At 35.7% G+C, this 19555-nt stretch overlaps 3 protein-coding genes across 4 annotated transcripts in view; 2 read left to right on the top strand and 1 right to left on the bottom strand.

Moving 5' to 3' along the window:
- LOC112058263 (dedicator of cytokinesis protein 9) overlaps positions 1 to 19555 on the bottom strand; it is a 74755-nt gene that overhangs the window by 12318 nt on the left and 42882 nt on the right. The gene's annotated exons all lie outside the window — the stretch shown is intronic.
- On the top strand, positions 1817 to 9701 carry LOC112058268 (venom acid phosphatase Acph-1). 2 transcript variants are annotated; one of them, XM_024098980.2, is made up of 7 exons: positions 1817 to 2099; positions 3797 to 3907; positions 4475 to 4714; positions 5490 to 5672; positions 6014 to 6134; positions 7035 to 7246; positions 9407 to 9701. In XM_024098980.2, the coding sequence occupies exons 1-7, from the start codon at positions 1941 to 1943 to the stop codon at positions 9563 to 9565; spliced, it is 1185 nt and encodes a 394-aa protein (XP_023954748.1). In that variant the 5' UTR covers positions 1817 to 1940; the 3' UTR covers positions 9566 to 9701. The 2 variants fall into 2 exon arrangements, with proteins under 2 accessions (XP_023954748.1, XP_052747269.1); XM_052891309.1 differs by having other exon boundaries at positions 1971 to 2099; positions 3789 to 3907; positions 9407 to 9638.
- Positions 11352 to 17929, top strand: LOC112058266 (prostatic acid phosphatase-like). Its single transcript, XM_024098979.2, has 7 exons — positions 11352 to 11611; positions 13332 to 13442; positions 13995 to 14237; positions 14840 to 15022; positions 15528 to 15648; positions 16119 to 16330; positions 17163 to 17929. The coding sequence occupies exons 1-7, from the start codon at positions 11453 to 11455 to the stop codon at positions 17322 to 17324; spliced, it is 1191 nt and encodes a 396-aa protein (XP_023954747.1). The 5' UTR covers positions 11352 to 11452; the 3' UTR covers positions 17325 to 17929.

The raw sequence follows: 19555 nt of genomic DNA, 5'->3' as shown, positions 1-19555 counted from the left end.
AACGTGAAATTGGACGAATTTGGTACATTAAAATATTAATAAGACAAAGATTATTAGATTTTTGTTTATCCAGTAGTCTGTTTCTTTGAACTTCCAAGGTGTTCTCAGTTTCGGTCTAAATAAAAAAAATCTTAATGGGTAATGGTTATTCTCAATTTCATACAAATCTAAGACATTACTATTTTGAACTATATAATTATAATACTCAAATGGTATTGTATTGTCCAAACCCGTATGATTAGGTACATTAATAACGAATCAAGTTTTGTAATAGTGTTGCCTATTAAAAAAAATCATTTACATAAACTGTGGTATATATTATGTGATGTAATCAAGTGTTAATTTATACAGGGTGTTCGGGAGTATTTCCCATAACTTCAAGGTTTTTTTTCAAAGAATGTTTGCCATATCTTTTTAAATATGACCAATATTCCCCTTTCCCAACAACTAGTCGGGAAAAATTGTATCAGGAGGAGTGTACAACAATAGACTAACGGGGCGGGGATCGAACCACCCTTATTAACGAGATCACTTAACGGAAACAAACTGAATAACTAATATTTTATTAACTACTAAAAAAATCATGTACCCTGTATAACAACACTGGTTAATAAAAAATTCGCGTTCTAAATAAATTAAATTACCATTGATCTGGATACAATTACCCGCATATTTACGTGTCACAGATATGCCAAGTCGTAAAATTATTCTATTAATAATATTTAAGTTAATGAGCTCTTTTATAAATAATTCTACTATTAGCAGAAAAAAATTGCGGTATGACATGACTTTTTTAGAATTTGGCTGGTGGGAGGCTTAGGCCGTGGCTAGTTACCACCCTACCAACAAAGACGTACAGCCAAGCGATTTAGCGTTCCGGTACGATGTCGTGTCGAAACCGAAAGGAGCGTGTATTTTCATCCTGCTCCTAACAAGTTAGGAGACGCTTCCATCTTAGACTGCATCATCACTTACCATCAGGTGAGATTGTAGTCGAGGGCTAACTTGTAAAGTATAAAAAAAAAGAATGGAAACCCCGGCTGAGACATCTATCAGTTGATGAATGGATGGATGGTTGAGAGGGATTTCCACTGCTGGACAATAGACTTCAAAACACCACGGCATCGTGTCGCCTGCACCTATCTATATATAAATACCGGCCCTGGGACGTTAAAAATTTACAATTATTTAAATTATGACAGAAATACACTGCGGCAATACACACCTGATGGTAAAAACTTATTCACTGAACTGTAGAAGTTAATTACAAGATCTACAATAAAAGTCACCGAAAAGAAGGAGGGAAGGATTATGTAAATTCGATTACCGCGTACACATGTTTGCACATTTCAAATGACCTGTATGACAAAGGACATAAAATTTAAAATTCTAAATATTTTTTTTTATTTAAGTGCATTTCATAAGTTACTCGGCCATTATTACCTACTGGTAACCTTGGAATAGCCTACGTATCTTTGTAAGTACACTTTGCCTTTTAACTTTATAATATTTTTTTAAAAATAATTACAACCTAAATATGTAGTTAAAGGATATGTAAGGATGCTGATGAAACGTAATACAAGAGTAACACTTGCTTCACGGGAGTTGAAAAGAAATCAATTTGTATTACATGATTTCGTAGGCGTTCATAATATGTACGTACAACCATGCTAAATCACAGTTTTATCAACAAATCAAGTCTCAGTGAAACCGCGCATTGCACGGACAAACATGACAAACCTATATGGCTTCCTTGTTGTCTTACTGCGGAATCCTAAAAAGCCTATATGAGGGAATGCTCTAAAAGATTGCGGTTTAAAAAACAGCACGTGTATATAAATGACATGACAACAAACGACGTCGGCAGTCTCTATTGGATTGTAGTGAAATAGAGTGCTAGAGGTAATTTTGTGTTGAATCCATTAGGTATAATAGTTGCAATGAAGCAACCTATACTCTTTATAATAATTACTGTGGCAGTGATATGTGGTACACAAGAACAACGAAATGCCCGTGTTATTGATTCGACGTCATCCTACACAAATAATAATTTAGTGGAAGACAGTTTAATCGATAATGAATTAATCGTATCCTTTGTGGTAAGTGAATAAATTGAAATGGATTTAAATGTAAGGGCTATCGTAGATACGGGATATTATCACGACTATTCGAGCTATTGAAGCAGTAGATCGAAACAATGATTTTATTCTTATCACTCGCAGATAATTTTATACTGCGTGGTGCATCGGCTGCCAGGTTTTCGGCTCCCTTCGCTGCATGATCCGATATTTGTCCTGGCGCATGATGTGTCCCAGATACTGTAATATGCAACCTGCACTTAATTTCTGTTAGAACTTCCGGTGTTTTTGGCCTTCGTGTAAATTCCTTTTTTCTGGCTCCTCACATCTGTGCCTGTGTGTAAGTGAACGACGTGATGTAGCACAGAAATGTGACTGTAATTGCGTTTAATTCATAGACAATACGCACAATGTGTAAATGTGTTGCTGTTTATAAGGTAAAAATAATTTAGTTACAGACAAAGTTATCGCTTATTTTATTGTAGTGAAAGGAGAATCAGGTCAAAATATGTTTACTGTCTTGAAAAAATCAACGTACGTAACAAAATAACTAGATTAAAACAATCCAATATAAAGGAGTTGTATGGTGGACAATAGGATCCAGCGAAGGTTATAAATTCAGAGCCGCGTGATGGAAAAGCGAGTATACATTCTCTGAAACTAAAAAAATCTAAGCTTTCTTTAGTTTCAGAGAAATTGTAATGTAAACGCGTTATAAATGAATGTATGAAATTAAAAAAAATATATAGTACGCTCTGTAACTAATGTCTTGTGATTATCATGCAATATCAAAATATGTACTCGTAATTAAAACAATAGCGATGCGATGCAATAAAACTGCTGTTCTGCGCAGCGAACGATCGCCGTTTTTCCATAGCCAATTTTGATTTGCTACGATTTAACGTATTCTATGATAACTATGTAAATTAAGTTAAGAAAATTATTAATGATTTTCAATGACCCAAAAATATCTATGCATTTTAAATGACGATTTACATTTTATGGGCAACCGCTTTGGTGCAGTTGGTACGCCTTGGTTTACAATAGAGGTATACTGGCTTAAATTGCCAGTTTAATTTAGAATACCTATTCCTATGTTTTTGGGTTGGGTTTTATTTTTCTGTTATTGGTACAAAAATAAACTACTGGCAAAAGCGTACCGCCAAGCCTTTTGGCATTCCAGCACACTGCCGTGTCGAGTCAGGACAAGGTCCTAACCAGTCTAAACCCAATTAGCAAGATTTTGTCTTAGGCTGCTTCGTCACATCAACTCGGTAACTTGAACCTTTAATTTGTGACTTGCGGTCTTAGATACCGCTGCTAGATCTATGGCTTTGAAATTAAATATGGTGGATAACGGCTTTAAAACAGTTCTATTGAAGCCTCACTGACGTTAGTGGACTGTTAGGCTGCGTGGCACCAGTTAAAGTTTAAGGATACTGCCTTTTCGTATCGTCATTTCGTTGAAATAATCATGTTAAATGATAGGAAAAACGAAAAAGACTGTCCCCCTGGTAATGGCTCATGTTTTAAAATGTACCTACACCGAGATAGAGAATTACTCTGCTGGTGTGTTTACAGTCAAGCTTGTTGATGGATAAAAATAAATTCAGACTACATTTTGTTCTCCTGAGTTACTTCTTTATAGCCTATAGGTATATGAACCGAAATGTTTTATTAAAAAGTTTTTATATATTCATAAATAAATAGTTTTTTAGGTTTTTAGACACGGGGACAGAACTCCCGATCCTGCAGAGTTAGCGCTGTTTCCTGCTTGGCATATTGATGACAAGGTCTTTTTCCCACATGGAAAGCAATCTTTAACAACCGTAAGTCTGGAAAATTTACATTTTAGTCAACTAGACCCAAACTAATAACCACTCACGTACTTTTCATTCAGAAATCTGAGTTTATACAGACTAAATTGTATTTTTTTACGTGTTCTGTTATTGTAGAAGTGAAACGTATGTTGAGGGTTATTAGGTTGGGTGGCTTTCCGATTGGTTTCCCCAGTGCAAAAAACTGAAGATAATCAAATTATCAGTTTTTGATAGTTTGGTTATAATTATTCATTTTCATTATCATCACATCAGGCGATGGACGTCCATTGCAGGTCTTTTGTAGGGACTTCCAAAGACCGAATGTCTTTTCGACTGCGACTCGTTGAGCCATGTCGGTAATTTTGATTCTATTTCGGGTCTCGTCAAAACGATTCAAAACGATTTCGATCACGTAAAAATACTTCGAAGCTATATCTCTCGCCATCGCACATTGAGTAATTCTGGCGCTTTTTTATGAGGCCCATAGTTAGCAACCATGTCTCGGAATCATGGGGCAATGTTCGAACGAACGAATAGTTTAATAATAGTAATAATTATTATTATTTTCTTTTGCAGAAAGGTAGACACCGTGCATTCGCACTGGGAGAGTATTTGAGACAGCGGTATAATGACACCATCAGTGAGCTGTATTTGCAGGAGGAGATATCTGTCCGTACCACCGACTACGCACGAACCAAAATGACGGCCTTGTCCGTATTGGCGGCACTGTATATGCCTCAGCCATCTCAGAGATGGCATCCAGATATAAACTGGCAGCCAGTTCCATACAGCACAGTACCCTCCAAAGATGATGATGTAAGATCTTGGTAACTTTGCAAACCAATCTTATTACGACAATTTTAATATTTTTTCCTCTGTCATTATCCTTATATACATGGAGTGACCACTTTTTATAATTTAGCATACTTACAAACATTTTTAGATATCTGAAGTGCCATCGTGTATTGCGTTTTTTCCTATACCCCTTACATGTTTTATACCATTTTTTGTCTTCACAACAAGCAACAATGTGTTACTGCGAATGGTACCTACAACTACGAGTGGTATCTATAAATATACACATAAAAAGATAATTGACTAGTGGACTGCAGAAACTACAAAAGCTACAAAACTATAATTTAGGCACTTTTAGTTTACTTATTAACTTCAACAAAGGTGGGGTATTAAAAGAGGAAATGAATACGAAGTTGCGAACAACTGCTAGTGCATACACCTACGAACGTTTAAACTTAGCAATTAAAGTGCCTGTCTGTAATTTTAAAATAACTGCCACTAATTGAGCTAATTTTGTGATTGTTTGAACGATACTAAAACCCGAACACGTCAATATTTTTTTCCTGCTGTACGCAGAAATTTATCTTAATCAATACTTAAGGGTAATTAAATAATTTCTGTGTTTGACAAACCTTAGTTTCTGGGCAAATTGATGATAATTTTGCGAATGACGTTAGAGGTTTAGAGGAATTTATACTTCTCTTTTGAGGAAGTTCCTTTGGATATACTATATCTCCTATTGACCTTCCATAAATTAAAAAATTGTTACATAAGTTTATCAAATACCTTTTTTCAGCTCCTCTATTTTGACACTTGTTCTCTATACAAAACGTTAAGAGAAAGAATCTATGATATACCCACAATACATGACACGATTGATTCCTATAGAGATTTGTTCAAGACATTGAGTGTGGAAACAGGAAGGAATATAACGACACCTGAAGAAGTATTCTTTCTGGATAACCTATTTCAAGCTATGGTAAGTGACAGTAAAACAATCATCATACTTAAATAAAATGTTAATCTATAATTATATTATTTGAATGAACTGCAAATGCAACTATGAGTACGATAAAAACTTTAACTTGAAAGCATTTGCCTGGAAGAGTGATTTGACTTTCGTTTATTCTTATTTTTTACTTATCTCTGCCATATCTAAGATTTGACAAAGGGTGATTTTCTCATCGCATGTGGCAGAAACAAAAACCCTGTAAAAAACCGGTAGGCAAGCTACGTTGCCTTAATATAAAGAAAGGCGTCTATTTGATTTATATGATTTTATGATTGCATACTTTGGTAATGAGAAAATTCAAATTTCAGGAAAATGTAGGTGTAGCGGCTCCTAAATGGGTTGAACACGTAATGCCGCAAATAAAAAATATGACCAAGATCGATTACTACAGCCAGTATTACAACGCAGAACTGACTAGATTAACATCAGGTTTGATGAATATTACATTTATTTGATTACTAGTTCCCGTAAGAATACGGGGCTAAAATATAGCCTATAGCCTTCCTCGATTAACATCCTTATTATTATATTATTGATTAGCGCGTTGAAGCAAACAAACAAACAAACTCTTCAGCTTTATAATATTAGTATATAGATACAGTGGACATAAAGCCCATGGTTAAAAAAGGTATAATCAAAAGTATTTTTGGATAACGGTTATAATCTCTGAACAATGTTAACATTGCTACAGACAATCTATTAGGCGAACATAAATTCTCAGCAACTACTCGTATAAACGGATTTAACTTTTGTTTATATAGGTAAAGATTGTAGAACGATATCCTGACTTATATAGCTTCTTCATAAATTTTCTAGATAAAAAAAAAAATAAAACGTGATAATATAGAGTCACACAATAATTAAACATTATTTAGTAAGTCTGCGGTTATAGTAGGATGAACCATTACGTAGAGTTCCAACCTAAAAAATATGAGACGTAAAAGGAATTAATTAATTAACACCCCTAATATAATACTCCCTGTAAAACCTAGGTGCTTCAAAATTATATTTTGTACACTGCATGCTAGTATTTATTGAGTCGCGAAGCTGAAGTGGCGAGGCACATAGTTCGCAGAGCCGCCACCGAGACTGACGGCATCAAGCGAGTCGCGAGTCTCGAGTCGGGATTCGCTAGATGAGCCGCCTGCCGCCTGCCTCAGGATCGTGATGTTTGGAAGTCCCTACAAAACGCCTATGTCCTGTAATGGACGTCCATCGGCTGATATGATGATGATACTGATGATGTACTTAGTATTATATTATTATCAAGCTCTAGAAATAAATATAGCAATGTAGTTTGTGTATCGTATGCTTGTGTTTTAATTTCAGGAGTACTTTTAGCAGATATACTGAACATAACGAAGTCTGCCATCGCTGGTAACACGGATGTAGCGAAGTTGTACCTATATTCGGCTCACGAGCACAACGTCGCCGCACTGTTAGCTGCCCTTAGGGTGTGGGTACCTCATCAACCTAAGTACGCATCCGCCGCGTTCTTAGAACTAAGGAGGAATCTGGACACTGGAAAATATGTGGTTATGGTAATATAATAATTTCTCATTATCTAAATCGCAATTTTATAAATAATATTTATGCCAGAATAACCTTACTATACACTATTGGCTTACCATTTTAATACCATAAAAGCAAAAAGGGCTCAAGAAAAAAACATTTAATTGTGGCCTATTTTATTAGATTTAACGACTAAAGTGATCAAAACTGTTATATCCCGTCTATATTTTAATTTATAGGTAAATAATTTATAGACGCTTAATGCACGTGTTTTTCGCTGTTGAATTGTTGTAACAGGTGTTTGTTATTTGTTATATGACTTAATGTTAAATATTATAGCTACATGAATTGCTAGCATATAACTTGACCAAAATTTGGATACACGAGACTTTTAGATTTTTTTTATACCGATTCGGTGACAGGCGATTTTGTTGCCATTTTACCAGATGTTATACGCCCGAAGTTTACCATATGACTATGGGACAACTTAAGGTGCCTCAATAGAGCCTTCCAGTATCCCTATCCCCATCGTTCAGGGTTCACTTAACACGTGATTCAAGGGTTGAATCCTCATGGTCAACCAGTGGATTCGCGCTATTTACTCGATTCGTCAGTGAAAAAATAGACCAGGCTCTGTGAGGATGTGAGTAGGTATGCAAAAATCGAGGACCATATTCTGTTTACAGTTTTGGGCTCAGAAAAGCATGCAGATTGCCAGGAGATTGGTTCATTATTTTTTCATACCTACCCCTTCGGTATCGAATATAAGGACTAAACAAATGATTTGTATCAGTTTTATAACCTGTCTTATTAAGAATATTAAATTTTTTATCATTTTTCATCCTCACATTCGCGCAGACCAGGCGCGGTCTAATTGGCATTAGTTCTACACGCGTCCGACGCATGGCAAGCGAGTTTGTCCCTAACAGGCGCGGATAACTTACGAACTACGCGAAACAACGGCCTTGACGGCCTCCATGGCGCAGTGGTATGCACGGTGGATTTACAAGACAGAGGTCCTGGGTTCGATCCCCGATTGAGGTTTTCTTAATTGGTTCAGGTCTGGCTGTTGAAAAGCTTCGGCCGTGGCTAGTTTTATTAGCCAAGCAATTTAGCTGTCCGGTACGATTCCGTTAGTCCGTTTCCATCTTAAATTGCATCATCACTTACCATCAGGTGAGATTGAAGTCAAGGGCTAACTTGAAAAGAATAATAAAAAAAAAACAATTCCGACAAAATGTTCACATCGTACTTTTTACTTAGGTGTGGGAGGATCTAACCTACAAAGTTTAATCGTAAGACAGTTAAACGTTCTGCGAATAACGCCTATTTCTATTCAAATACATACTTGTACCTATATTGTGTTCAAAAGGGAAGGCCACAAAGCAGCGCTACAAAATGTATCATAAAGGTACATATGCATTAGGTGCAATATAGGTTACATACATATACATTAGGTGCATTTTTTGCATTTCATGGCATTAATGCTAAGCTGTAAGCCCATTCTGTTTGGTTTCACAGACAGTCGTCAGATATGTACAAAAGGATGAAGGTACCTACAGTTTGTGATACTAAAGTAAATAAATGTATTTACTTTTTTATATCTTTCAATAATTTGTTGATCATTTAAATTAAAGTTATTTTCAGCCGACGAAAGACAGAGAAGGTTAACAATTCGACGTGTATACGTTTATATGTATGAGCTCTTGTAATTTTTTATTGAGTAGTCTGACTTTGATATGTCCTTTTAAATTAGCAAGAGTATATTTCGAATTAGATCCCATATAAATGAAAAAAATCCAACCCTAAGAGTAAGAAAACAGGGGATGATTGATTGTATACGCATTGTAAAGTAAAATCACGCATAACTTTTTATAGTGTAGTCCGATTTTGATTTTTCGAAGTCGGTACCAAGCCCGTGTGGTGTTGATAATAGTCGTTACTGAAAAAAACACATAAAAGATAAAAAGCATGTCTAAGAAACAAAAATCTTTACGAGTATGATAGGTATGCCTTGAATTAATAGGCATTGCACCTCTTTCAAAGTGATCAATACGCAGAAAATACTACAATGTTATTTTTTCCTCTTTAGTTTCGGGGGTACATTAATGTTTTGAAGTCGGTTGTATTTTTTTTGATAAGTACTTTAATACAGCAAATCATGAAGAAAATTCTTTGTTACATTCCAGGCGGTGTATGCACCAGAAGCTGGGGGACCAGGCATAGTGCTGCCTATTGAAGAATGCGGCGGACAACCAACATGCGACTACGACAAATTCATCTCACTCTCTCAAGAACTGTTACTATCACGCCAAGACTTCAAAAACATATGCTCTACTGTGTCCTAGTATTAATAATTAAAAACGTTAAAACTATTAGCTTTTAAACTCTTTCATTGTATCCTTTTATATACCCATATTCGGTTCACTGCTGAGCTCGAATCTTCTCTCGGAATGAGAGGGGTTAGGCCAAATAGTCCACCACGTTGGCCCAATGCGGATTGGCAGACTTCACACACGCAGATAATTAAGAAAATTATCTAGTATGCAGGTTTCCTCGCGATGTTTTTCCTTCACCGTTTGAGACACGTGATATTTATAGGTGCATGCCCCGGACCAGATTCGAACCCACACCCTCCGGTAACGGAGGCAGAGGTCATATTGATTTTTTTATTTAATTAATCTATATTTACATCTATGTGCCAAAGGCAAGACATAATCTACGTAAATAAAACAGATAACAATGTTTTATTTAAATAAGAACGTGGCTGCAGCGGTAAAATTCACTAAACAAAGCCTTTATATTTCAATGTTGAAAAATTTTATATCTGGATGCGTCATAGAAGTTCAATGGTTTCCCCAAACCACTACTTTCTCCCTGTAAGTGGTAAATGGGAATTACCCGGTTTAGGAATCCCTTTAATCATTTTCTGTGCTTTACACATAGTAAATATGTTGAGGCAAAATGGTATTATAAGGAGGTTTGCCTCAACATATGATCTACTTGTAAGTCCTCTTTCCCTTCCAATTAAGCGAATACCCTGAACTAGAGTTGGTACGACAATGGTACAACCGACGGGCTTCGAACCCAAGTTTTTGACGGCCTTCGTGGCGCAGTGGTATGCGCGGTGGATTTACAAGACGGAGGTCCTGGGTTCGATCTCCGGCTGGGCCGATTGAGGTTTTTTTAATTGATCCCGGTCTGGCTGGTTGGAGGCGTTGGCCTTGGCTAGTTACCACCCTACCGCCATAGCCGTAGCGCCAAGCGATTTAGCGTTCCGGTACGATGTCGTGTAGAAACCGAAAATCCTAACAAGTTAGCCCGCTTCCATCTTAGCTAGCAACTGCAAAATCTCTTACCATGAGGTGAGATTATAGTCAAGGGCTATCTTGTAAATAATAAAAAAAAGTCTTTTTGTTTTGAGTACTGACTGCCCCTTTTGGCATTGGCATGGCTCTAATTAATATTTTACCTTAAAACACTTAAAACCCTATGAAGGTAGCGCCGGTTTTAGAGGATACACGGATACAAACACGGAATATACAGATAGGAAGAACCTTGTGTTCTTTCTATTTTGACACTAGCAGACGCTTTGCGGTTTCACCTGAGAAGTTCCCATTCCTGTGAATACGAGGATAATATAAAGCTATTTTTTTAAATCAATCTAGTATTTTGAGTTTAATCAAAACCGAGGATTGGTTTCGATTTAGACTTTGAAGTAAGGCTATATAATTAATTGCTCATAAAATTGTAACACATTTTTTTTTCTATAATAAAGGATCGGACCCTAATGATACCTATATGTTGCTCCGGAAATCTGTGAAAATCCGTTCTGTAGATTCAGAGAATAGCGCACACATTACTCTTACAGACAGACAAGCAATTTAATAATTAGATAATTTAGTTCTGTTACTCATTTCTGATCGCCCCTTCGCAATTTAAGATATTTTTTTTTAATTTGAAATCATACCACCATAGCAACTATGAAACGCAAACATACACTCGTAGCACCTGAATACATACATATAGGTTTTGCATCACGTGTATGTTCTCTGGTGTGCAATAATTTTGCACGGAGTCTAGGTACGGCCCCGGTCCTCTATAGATGTATTTGATCTCTATATAAATAGAGCACAGGCTCCACTATATGGCAGTCGATTTCGGCTCGTGAACGCGCGTAGATAATGCCGATAAGAAGCCCACGTTACATTTTATTGTTATAGTAAAATTGTACAATGGTATCCTCGTACGTCATAGTTCTGATGGTGATGACTCTGTATGGTGGTGGACGAGCACAGGAGTTGGCGGATGCTGTGCTCTCAACCGTCCCCAACAACAAGATGGATTTGGTAGACAATGGGCTGACTGACACTGAATTGATCATGGCTTTTGTGGTATGTCCTTGAACTTCATATAAAAACACGTACCTACACGTGAACCATACGTGTATTTTATGGCCAGATACAAAGTGTGATTAATAAAATGGCAAATACTTTATTGAAGACAATTAATCTAAAATTAATTCAGATCCTGCACACAATTTGCCTAATAATGTAGATATTTCTATAATACGTTTTACAGTATTAGAACTTCTTCTTAGATTATTTCGATTCTTATACAATTATCCGTTAGTACGTTTTTTGTATGACCAACTTAATGATTCTTTGACAAATCAACAAAAAATAAACGAGACAAGAGTGCGGTGAGGTGAAAGATAACGCGTAATTGGTTCGACAATTTAAATTCAATACCACGGCATTCCAAATTACAAGAGTCAGTTAATGTACGCTGATACCATATAATTAATATATCTAATGTATGTAATGTAAATTTGCTTGCAAAGGACATGTCCCAATTTTGTATGGAGCCTGGGCCTTTATTCAAGAGTGAAGTAAACAGAACAAATTATATCAGCATTTTTTTTTTAAATAATTATATAAAATATATTTTTTTCATTAATTAAGGCGTTTTTAAAGCAATTTAGGGTATTGCTCTGTCTACGACTGATTGTTTCTTTTTAACTTGTGTCATATTAATATTTGACAATATTACATGACATTGACAGCTTAAACCGGATATGAATTCAATTCCAATTATTTTTATTGGCTGTTTTGAACACTTTTACAGTATTGTCTATGTTTAATTTGTAGACAAGGAGCAAAACAAAAAAATATTTATCTAATTAATGCGTGTTCCAAAATTCGGAAAATTATTTTCTAAACAGCAATTTGTATCTTCTATCCGTAAAAAATACTATCGCCCTGCTTATAAATTAGAAATAATAAAGGCCCATTTTAGGACATGTCCTTTCGGTTCATTTTAAAACTTTATTAACATTAGTTTTTGACAGATGCAATAGCGTCTAGCCTATCCGAACTTTTATATCTTACTGAGTTACAATCATTAATCGAACAGTCAAACAAATAAAAATAAAAAATTGATTTTCAAAATTTTTAAAATCAAATGTGATATGTATATGACCTTTTTATTTCAGACAAATAAAACTTGAAAATTGGAACAAGAGTAAATATATTGTTTTATTTTTTTAAATAAATGTTGGTATAAAACCAACATTTATTTAAATTATTATTTTAAATTTATTTTATTATTTTAATTATTATTTTAAATTATTATTCCATAACATAGTATATTTTATTTAAGCGTACTATATTTTTGAAGCTAAATTTGAAAAAAACTATATTTTTCTGAAAAAAATGTTGGTAACCCTGCTGCCAACACGCATTGGAGCAGCGTGATGGGTCTAAGCTACAAATCGGCTTCAAAGAGAGAGGGAGGTCTGACCTTGCAGTGGGCGGTCAAAAATGAGTTGATGATGATGATTTATATGAATGGTAGTAATTAGTTACTTACCATATTATCATCATCTCCTTTACCTTATCCCAATTAACTGGAGTCAGCAAAATATGTCATTCTCAATGAAGAGATTGACATATTTTTGAGATTTTACTAGTCAACTTATCATCTACTCCTTTTACACACACTCCAATCATCTCTTTAGGCCTCTCTTCTTGTGTCCTTCCACTTTAAATATCAACATTCTTGTGGTAATATGACTTTCGTTACTTACTGATTAATAACAAATTCTGGTGTCAGGTGTTTCGTCATGGTGATAGAACTCCTGATCAGGAAGAATTAGACAAGTTTCCGGGAGACCACAACTATGACAACATCTTCTTTCCTTACGGCAAGAAAGCCTTAACAAACGTAAGTACCGTAACGTAACGTAATTCACTTCAATATTTTATATAGATCAATATTTTAAATGTTTTTTTTTGTATAAATCACTATTTTAAAATAGGCCAAATACGAGTCGGACTCGCGCACAAAGGGTTCCGTATCTATACTAATATTAAAAAGTTGAATAGTTTGTTTGTTTGATTGAACGCGCTAATCTCGGAACTACTGGTCCGATTTGAAAAAATATTTCTGTGTTAGATAGCCCATTTATTGAGGAAGGCTATAGGCTATATATTATTCCCGTATTCCTACGGGAACGGGAACCACGCGGGTAAAACTACGCGGCGTCAGCTAGTCTACATATAAAACAGCAACAAACACGTTCGTTGTATGGGGCCCCTTTAAATGTACATTTCATTTTTTAAAGCGGCTAGAGAAATACATCATCTGCCAAAATCTCATCTATCTAACTATTACACGGTTTATGAGACAGACAGACAGACGGACAGCGAAGTCTTATATAGTATAATAGGGTCTTGTTTAAAAAAAATCTCGCCTAACCAATTTCTTCTTTAACAGAAAGGCAAGCAGAGAGGATTCCGCGTTGGCGAATTTTTGAGGAAACGCTACAATAACATACTCTTGTCAAAATTGTATTTGCCCGATGAAATTTCTGTTCGCACCACGGATTACGCGCGTACCAAGATGACAGCTCTGACGGCGCTGGCAGCCATGTTTCCGCCACCCATCGCACAAAGGTGGAACCCATTTTTGAACTGGCAACCAGTGCCTTACAACACAGAACCTCAAGAAGACGACGACGTAAGTAGACAAAAAAAGAATTTGCGTCCTATGAAGCATTTGTTGTTATTTGACCGATTTTCACCCACATAGAGGCTAAAACTCATTCCCCGGAATATCAGGATAAAAAATAGTATTTTTATATTCCACAGTATAATCTATCTCTAAGTCGAAATTCATCCGGATCTGTACAGCAACTCTTTAAAATGGTCCAACTAACCCGTTTTTGTTTTATACAATATAAATATTTCTTTTGATTTTATACCACGCGTAAATAAAAAGATAAATGAAAATATCTGTATCAAGTATCAATATTTAAAAACATAAGCCGCATATGAATACTTATCAATAGTTTATATTGACGTACTTTTATCCTTATATTATATCAACCACAGTCTAGAATCTAAAACTATATTATTTTCCGTTCAGGAAAATTTACAAACTACGAGTAATACAAGTAAATAATGCGCCTTGCATTATATCTTGATCTATTTTTATGAATTCCTATTCTTTAATGGTCAAATACATTTAGATTTATTTAGTCTGACAAATCTTTTACGATCTGTTTATTAACGTATAATTGTTGATAAATATACATTTAACAAAATGTGTATATTTTGCAGTTGCTTTACTACTACAACTGTCCAAGATATCTAAGACTAAGGGAGAAAGTGTACGCCTTGCCAGAGATATTGGAATTGAGGAAACCGTACGAAAGCCTTTTCAAATATTTAACTTTGAAAACAGGAACTAACATCACGACACTAGAAGACGTTTTTTATTTAGACAACTTGTTCCAGACTTTAGTAAGTTACTCGGGAAATCTAAATCTGTGGAAGAAGGTTTGGCTTTGGATGTAGTAGCAAGTAAGGGCTTATTTACAGGGACGGCACGTTACCAACCGCAGAGGCAACTGCTGCCGTCGCTAGTTATCGACGGCAGATGCCGACGTGTCGACGGCAGCTGTGTACCTATGGCGATGCTTGCAGCTGTAGCTGGTGGTGTCCTCTATTTTGTCAATGTTTGTGACAAAGAGCACATGCGTTATTTTTTGTAACTCTTACCACAGAATACATAATAATATAAATACACTTACTTACCGCAAGCAAAGCCAAACCTTCTTCATATAATTGAATACCCATTACGAGTATCAACTGAGTCACAGATTTTTTTGATCGATTCATCGCACAACTGAATCCTTTTGTTCCTCTGTCGTCGTACCCCACACCTCTCTCTGTACTGCGAAGGGGAGGTCAGAGGACTCGGTTATGCGGTTGGTCAATATATTTCATGTTGCATTGATTTTTTTAGGGAAACGTAGGTGTGAAAACGCCGGCTTGGGCCCAGGAAGTGATGCCGGAAATCAAACAAATTACGAAATTAGAATACGCTTGTCAGTTTTATGACAGTGAATTAATACGCTTATCAACAGGTAATAAATGACGTCATGACCTCGTTGAATTTTTTTGATAGAGCTCCATGGCTCGCCTCTTGATACATATTTTGAAATGTCCTCAACGCCGTCAGGTTTTTGCAAGTTAATTATGTTCTTATGTCCATTCTTTGGACGATAGCCTAAGCCGTAACGGATTTCGAAATACTCGTACTATGAGACGTCATTAGGTCCACCGCATACACAATAATATTATGTCAACAAACTAGGGTAAGGTTGCACAAAATCGTACCCCCTTAGGTGCGAGTAATGTAATTTCCAGTTACGCCGTGATAGGACTTTAGGAAAACATTATTGACAATATGATATAACCCTGGACTTGACAGTTGAGAGACTTGAGAGTCCGGATGTCACATAACTATTTTGTTTTTTTTTGGTTTTACTATTATGTATTTCTATTTTTACTGGTTGATGAGTGAGGAATAAACATAATGATTTATCAATCGCAGGTATACTCCTGGCGGACATTTTGAACGCGACGAGCGCGGCTATGACTGAAGACAGGGAGCAACCAAACCTGCAGCTAATCTCAGCACACGAGAACAACGTCGCTGCCCTCATGGCAGCTGTGGGAGTATTCGAGCCGCACCAACCAAAATATGGCTCAACAATATTACTGGAATTTAGAAAGCGGTTGTCAACGGGACAGTATGGTTTTACTGTAAGAACTCATCCAATATTTATTTATTTATTTATAACAAAAAACATATTGATTTTAAGCAGAGAAAAGGTAAACGTTGTTAATCTCTTGTTATACAATTTGCAAAAGAACAGATTCAGTCTACGCGGAAATCAAACTTTCACTAATTGCTATCCTCAATAGTAAACCTTGAATTTTTTACGATTGACCAGACTAATAGTTTCGATTAACATTAACTTTATTAAACTACACCTCTTCTAATGTGGTACTCAACTACTTAAGTTATAGCGTGACCAAGGGAAATAAGGATTGAATTTTATACTATAATTTAAACTAGTGAACGCCTGCGACTTTGTTAGCGTTAACCCCGAGGGAAACATGGAATTTTCCGGGATAAAAAGTAGTCTATTGTGACGTGACGGTTAACAGCGACAGTGAGTGCCCCATAATTTTGTGGTAGAGGAAACACCTCGAGCACGTCCCAGGACTTGTGATCTTGGGTGTAGGTTTAAAGGATCCTTTCAGACTGCATAAACAGTTACCTTCCCTGCCCGACATGTTCTCCATGCTCACACTAAACAATTTATGATCATAATAATTACAACACCAAACATTATCAATAATTAACACAAAACATTATTAATGATAACAACAAAACATTATTAGACAAAATTACTAACGCGACTGGCAGCGTGACGGTGTCAATGCTGCTTAACAAACAACTGCGCTCATATCATCAAATACCCTCTATTTATACCAATCTTCCCTCCACTAAAACATACATAATGAATGTTAATACCACCCAAACACTTTATTTATATGTATTGATTATGTATTTTGTTTTTGTTTAAAGGCGGTATATGCAGCGGATGCCGGCGGCCCAGGAGTCGCTCTTCCCATCTCCGGTTGCGGAGGAGAGTCGTTTTGTGATTACGACACTTTCGTTAATTTGACCAAAGAGAATGTCCTATCCAGGAGTGAATATAAAGAACAGTGTGCAATCCTTGACAGATAATGTTATTGATATTTTGTTCATGACTGTATTCGCAGCTTTAATTATTTATTTATTTATATTTATTAATAAAATGCAGTTTCAGAAAAAATTAAATGTAGGTAGGTGCCTACTGCCGAAAATATTAACGATAGCTCACGCCGACGCTTCTGGCACGCGGTACACCATTGAATTTTTTTTACTTACTTACTATATTTGTTTGAGGGTGACGAAAGTTGCTAAATGTCACTACGTATGCCAGGAGCGTTGTCATGAGATATAAAAACAAACTTACAAAAGCTAAAATCCATGTAATCTAATTTTTTTTATTATGGGGATTATTTTGGTATTATCGCACTGAATAAATTTTAAAGCTATTATTTAATCCATCTAGTTAATATATTAAAATAAAAATAGTTAATACCTACATTATGAAATAAAATTGATATAAAATTATATTAGAATTGTTATTTATGATATTACTGTTGGATATTTGTAGGGATTTCCAAAATAGCTTAACAAGGTCTTAGACCGCTTTTGTATAATGGAGACTTGTTTTAACGATTTAGTTATGCATATAAAATGATTTGTAACTGTGTTGAATAATTTATAATAAAATGGCTGTGATATTTAGTGTATTTCTTTTATCCGATTTTATCAAAAGATTTCATCGTTATCTACCTGTTTTAACGGCCCACGGCCCAATAGACCCAAACCACTGCTCCAGTTCTGGATCGCGAGCTTAGAGTGATACTTTTTCAACTCTGAACGATGATCATAAGAATTAAGATGACATAAATAATGAACGGGGGACCAAAGACATAACGTGCTCTCCGAGGCACGGGTATAAAACCATCAATATTCGTAACTGGAAACTTCTTAGAAGAAACAAAAGCTTAGTACCTAGGTATTTTACAGATTGACTAGGATTCGAAGTCACTTAAGCTAACCACTGGACTAATGAGGCCGTTCAATCGATTTAATTCATCTTAAGTCGTTGTGTTAATTAATTTTAATCGATCTATTAGATACATAACTATTGACGCCCCTTCAATACGAATTATCTGGGTTGTTACAAGATATTGGATATTATCTATATAAATAAATATGGATCTTCGAATTGAATGTAGGTAGGTACTACCATAACTGTCAAATGACTGCACCAAATTGAAAGATTCTTGGTTTGTATGTATTCGTTATTGTTAAGACAAGGTTTGTGTTATATAAAAATTACAAAATAATAAAAAAGTCTAAAAACAACAATTTAACAAAACTATACTCCATAGAAACTATTCGTAATAATATACTTAAAAGAAGGGTAGGGTCTTTTTTAGGGTAAGAGTAGGATTTCTTTTTTTTTTAGGGTAGGAGTAGGGTAAGGGTAATGAAGAATTGCACGTAAATCAATCCGAAGCTTGACCGGGACAGTTAGTTATGAATAACATTTCTATATTAAAATGTAACATTAGGGTCCATCGGATATTAGCTGAGATGTTTATGATGAGAAGCTCGCACTTGGCCAGGACCTGCAGGCGAAATAAGTATCCCAGAGTACAGAGTACCATTCAAATAATGAGTCAATCGTTTATCAACGTATTTTCGCTTTTACGATCATGTAACATGTTTTCAAGGAAATGACAATTAATCGTAAAGTGTGTTAGTGCATTAACGAAAACCAACAAACCTATCAACGAAGGATCGCACTGTCGTTCGTTGGTAGATAGTAGGGGAGATGTAGGTAATGGGGATCACTTAAGCAAAAACAAGAATAAAAACATGTTTATCATTTAACTATATATTGTTCTATTATAATCATAAACTTTACTTTCTTAACTATCAACTGAGATCAACTTTCATCACATAAGTTTACTAATTTTGGTACAATCAACGAAATAAAAAAAAGTACGTTTGATCACCATTGTCAACATCGGTTGGCAATAGTGATCAGTATGTGGGCAATGGTGATCAACACATATCGCACACATAATTGTGCGCAGAATCCCATCCAGTACATTCGGCATGAGCCCAGAGCCCACAAGAAGTGCACCGGTACCATGTCTCATTGTCTCGCCCAAATTCGCCACATACAAGACACAAGTTCCCTGCATCTCCTGCATCATCATTTTCATCATCCTGACATAACTCATCAGTATTTACATCTGACACCGAAGTGTCATTAGAGTCCTGTAGAATTTTCTTCTTAACCTTCTCACGACTGATCTTTTGTGGATTGCTCTTCTTTCCTACTCGTTTTC

Source organism: Bicyclus anynana, chromosome 3 (assembly GCF_947172395.1).
Source record: "Bicyclus anynana chromosome 3, ilBicAnyn1.1, whole genome shotgun sequence".
Lineage (NCBI taxonomy): Eukaryota > Metazoa > Arthropoda > Insecta > Lepidoptera > Nymphalidae > Bicyclus > Bicyclus anynana.
Note: the sequence above shows the minus strand (reverse complement) of the source record. Positions and strands in the feature narration are given on the sequence as shown.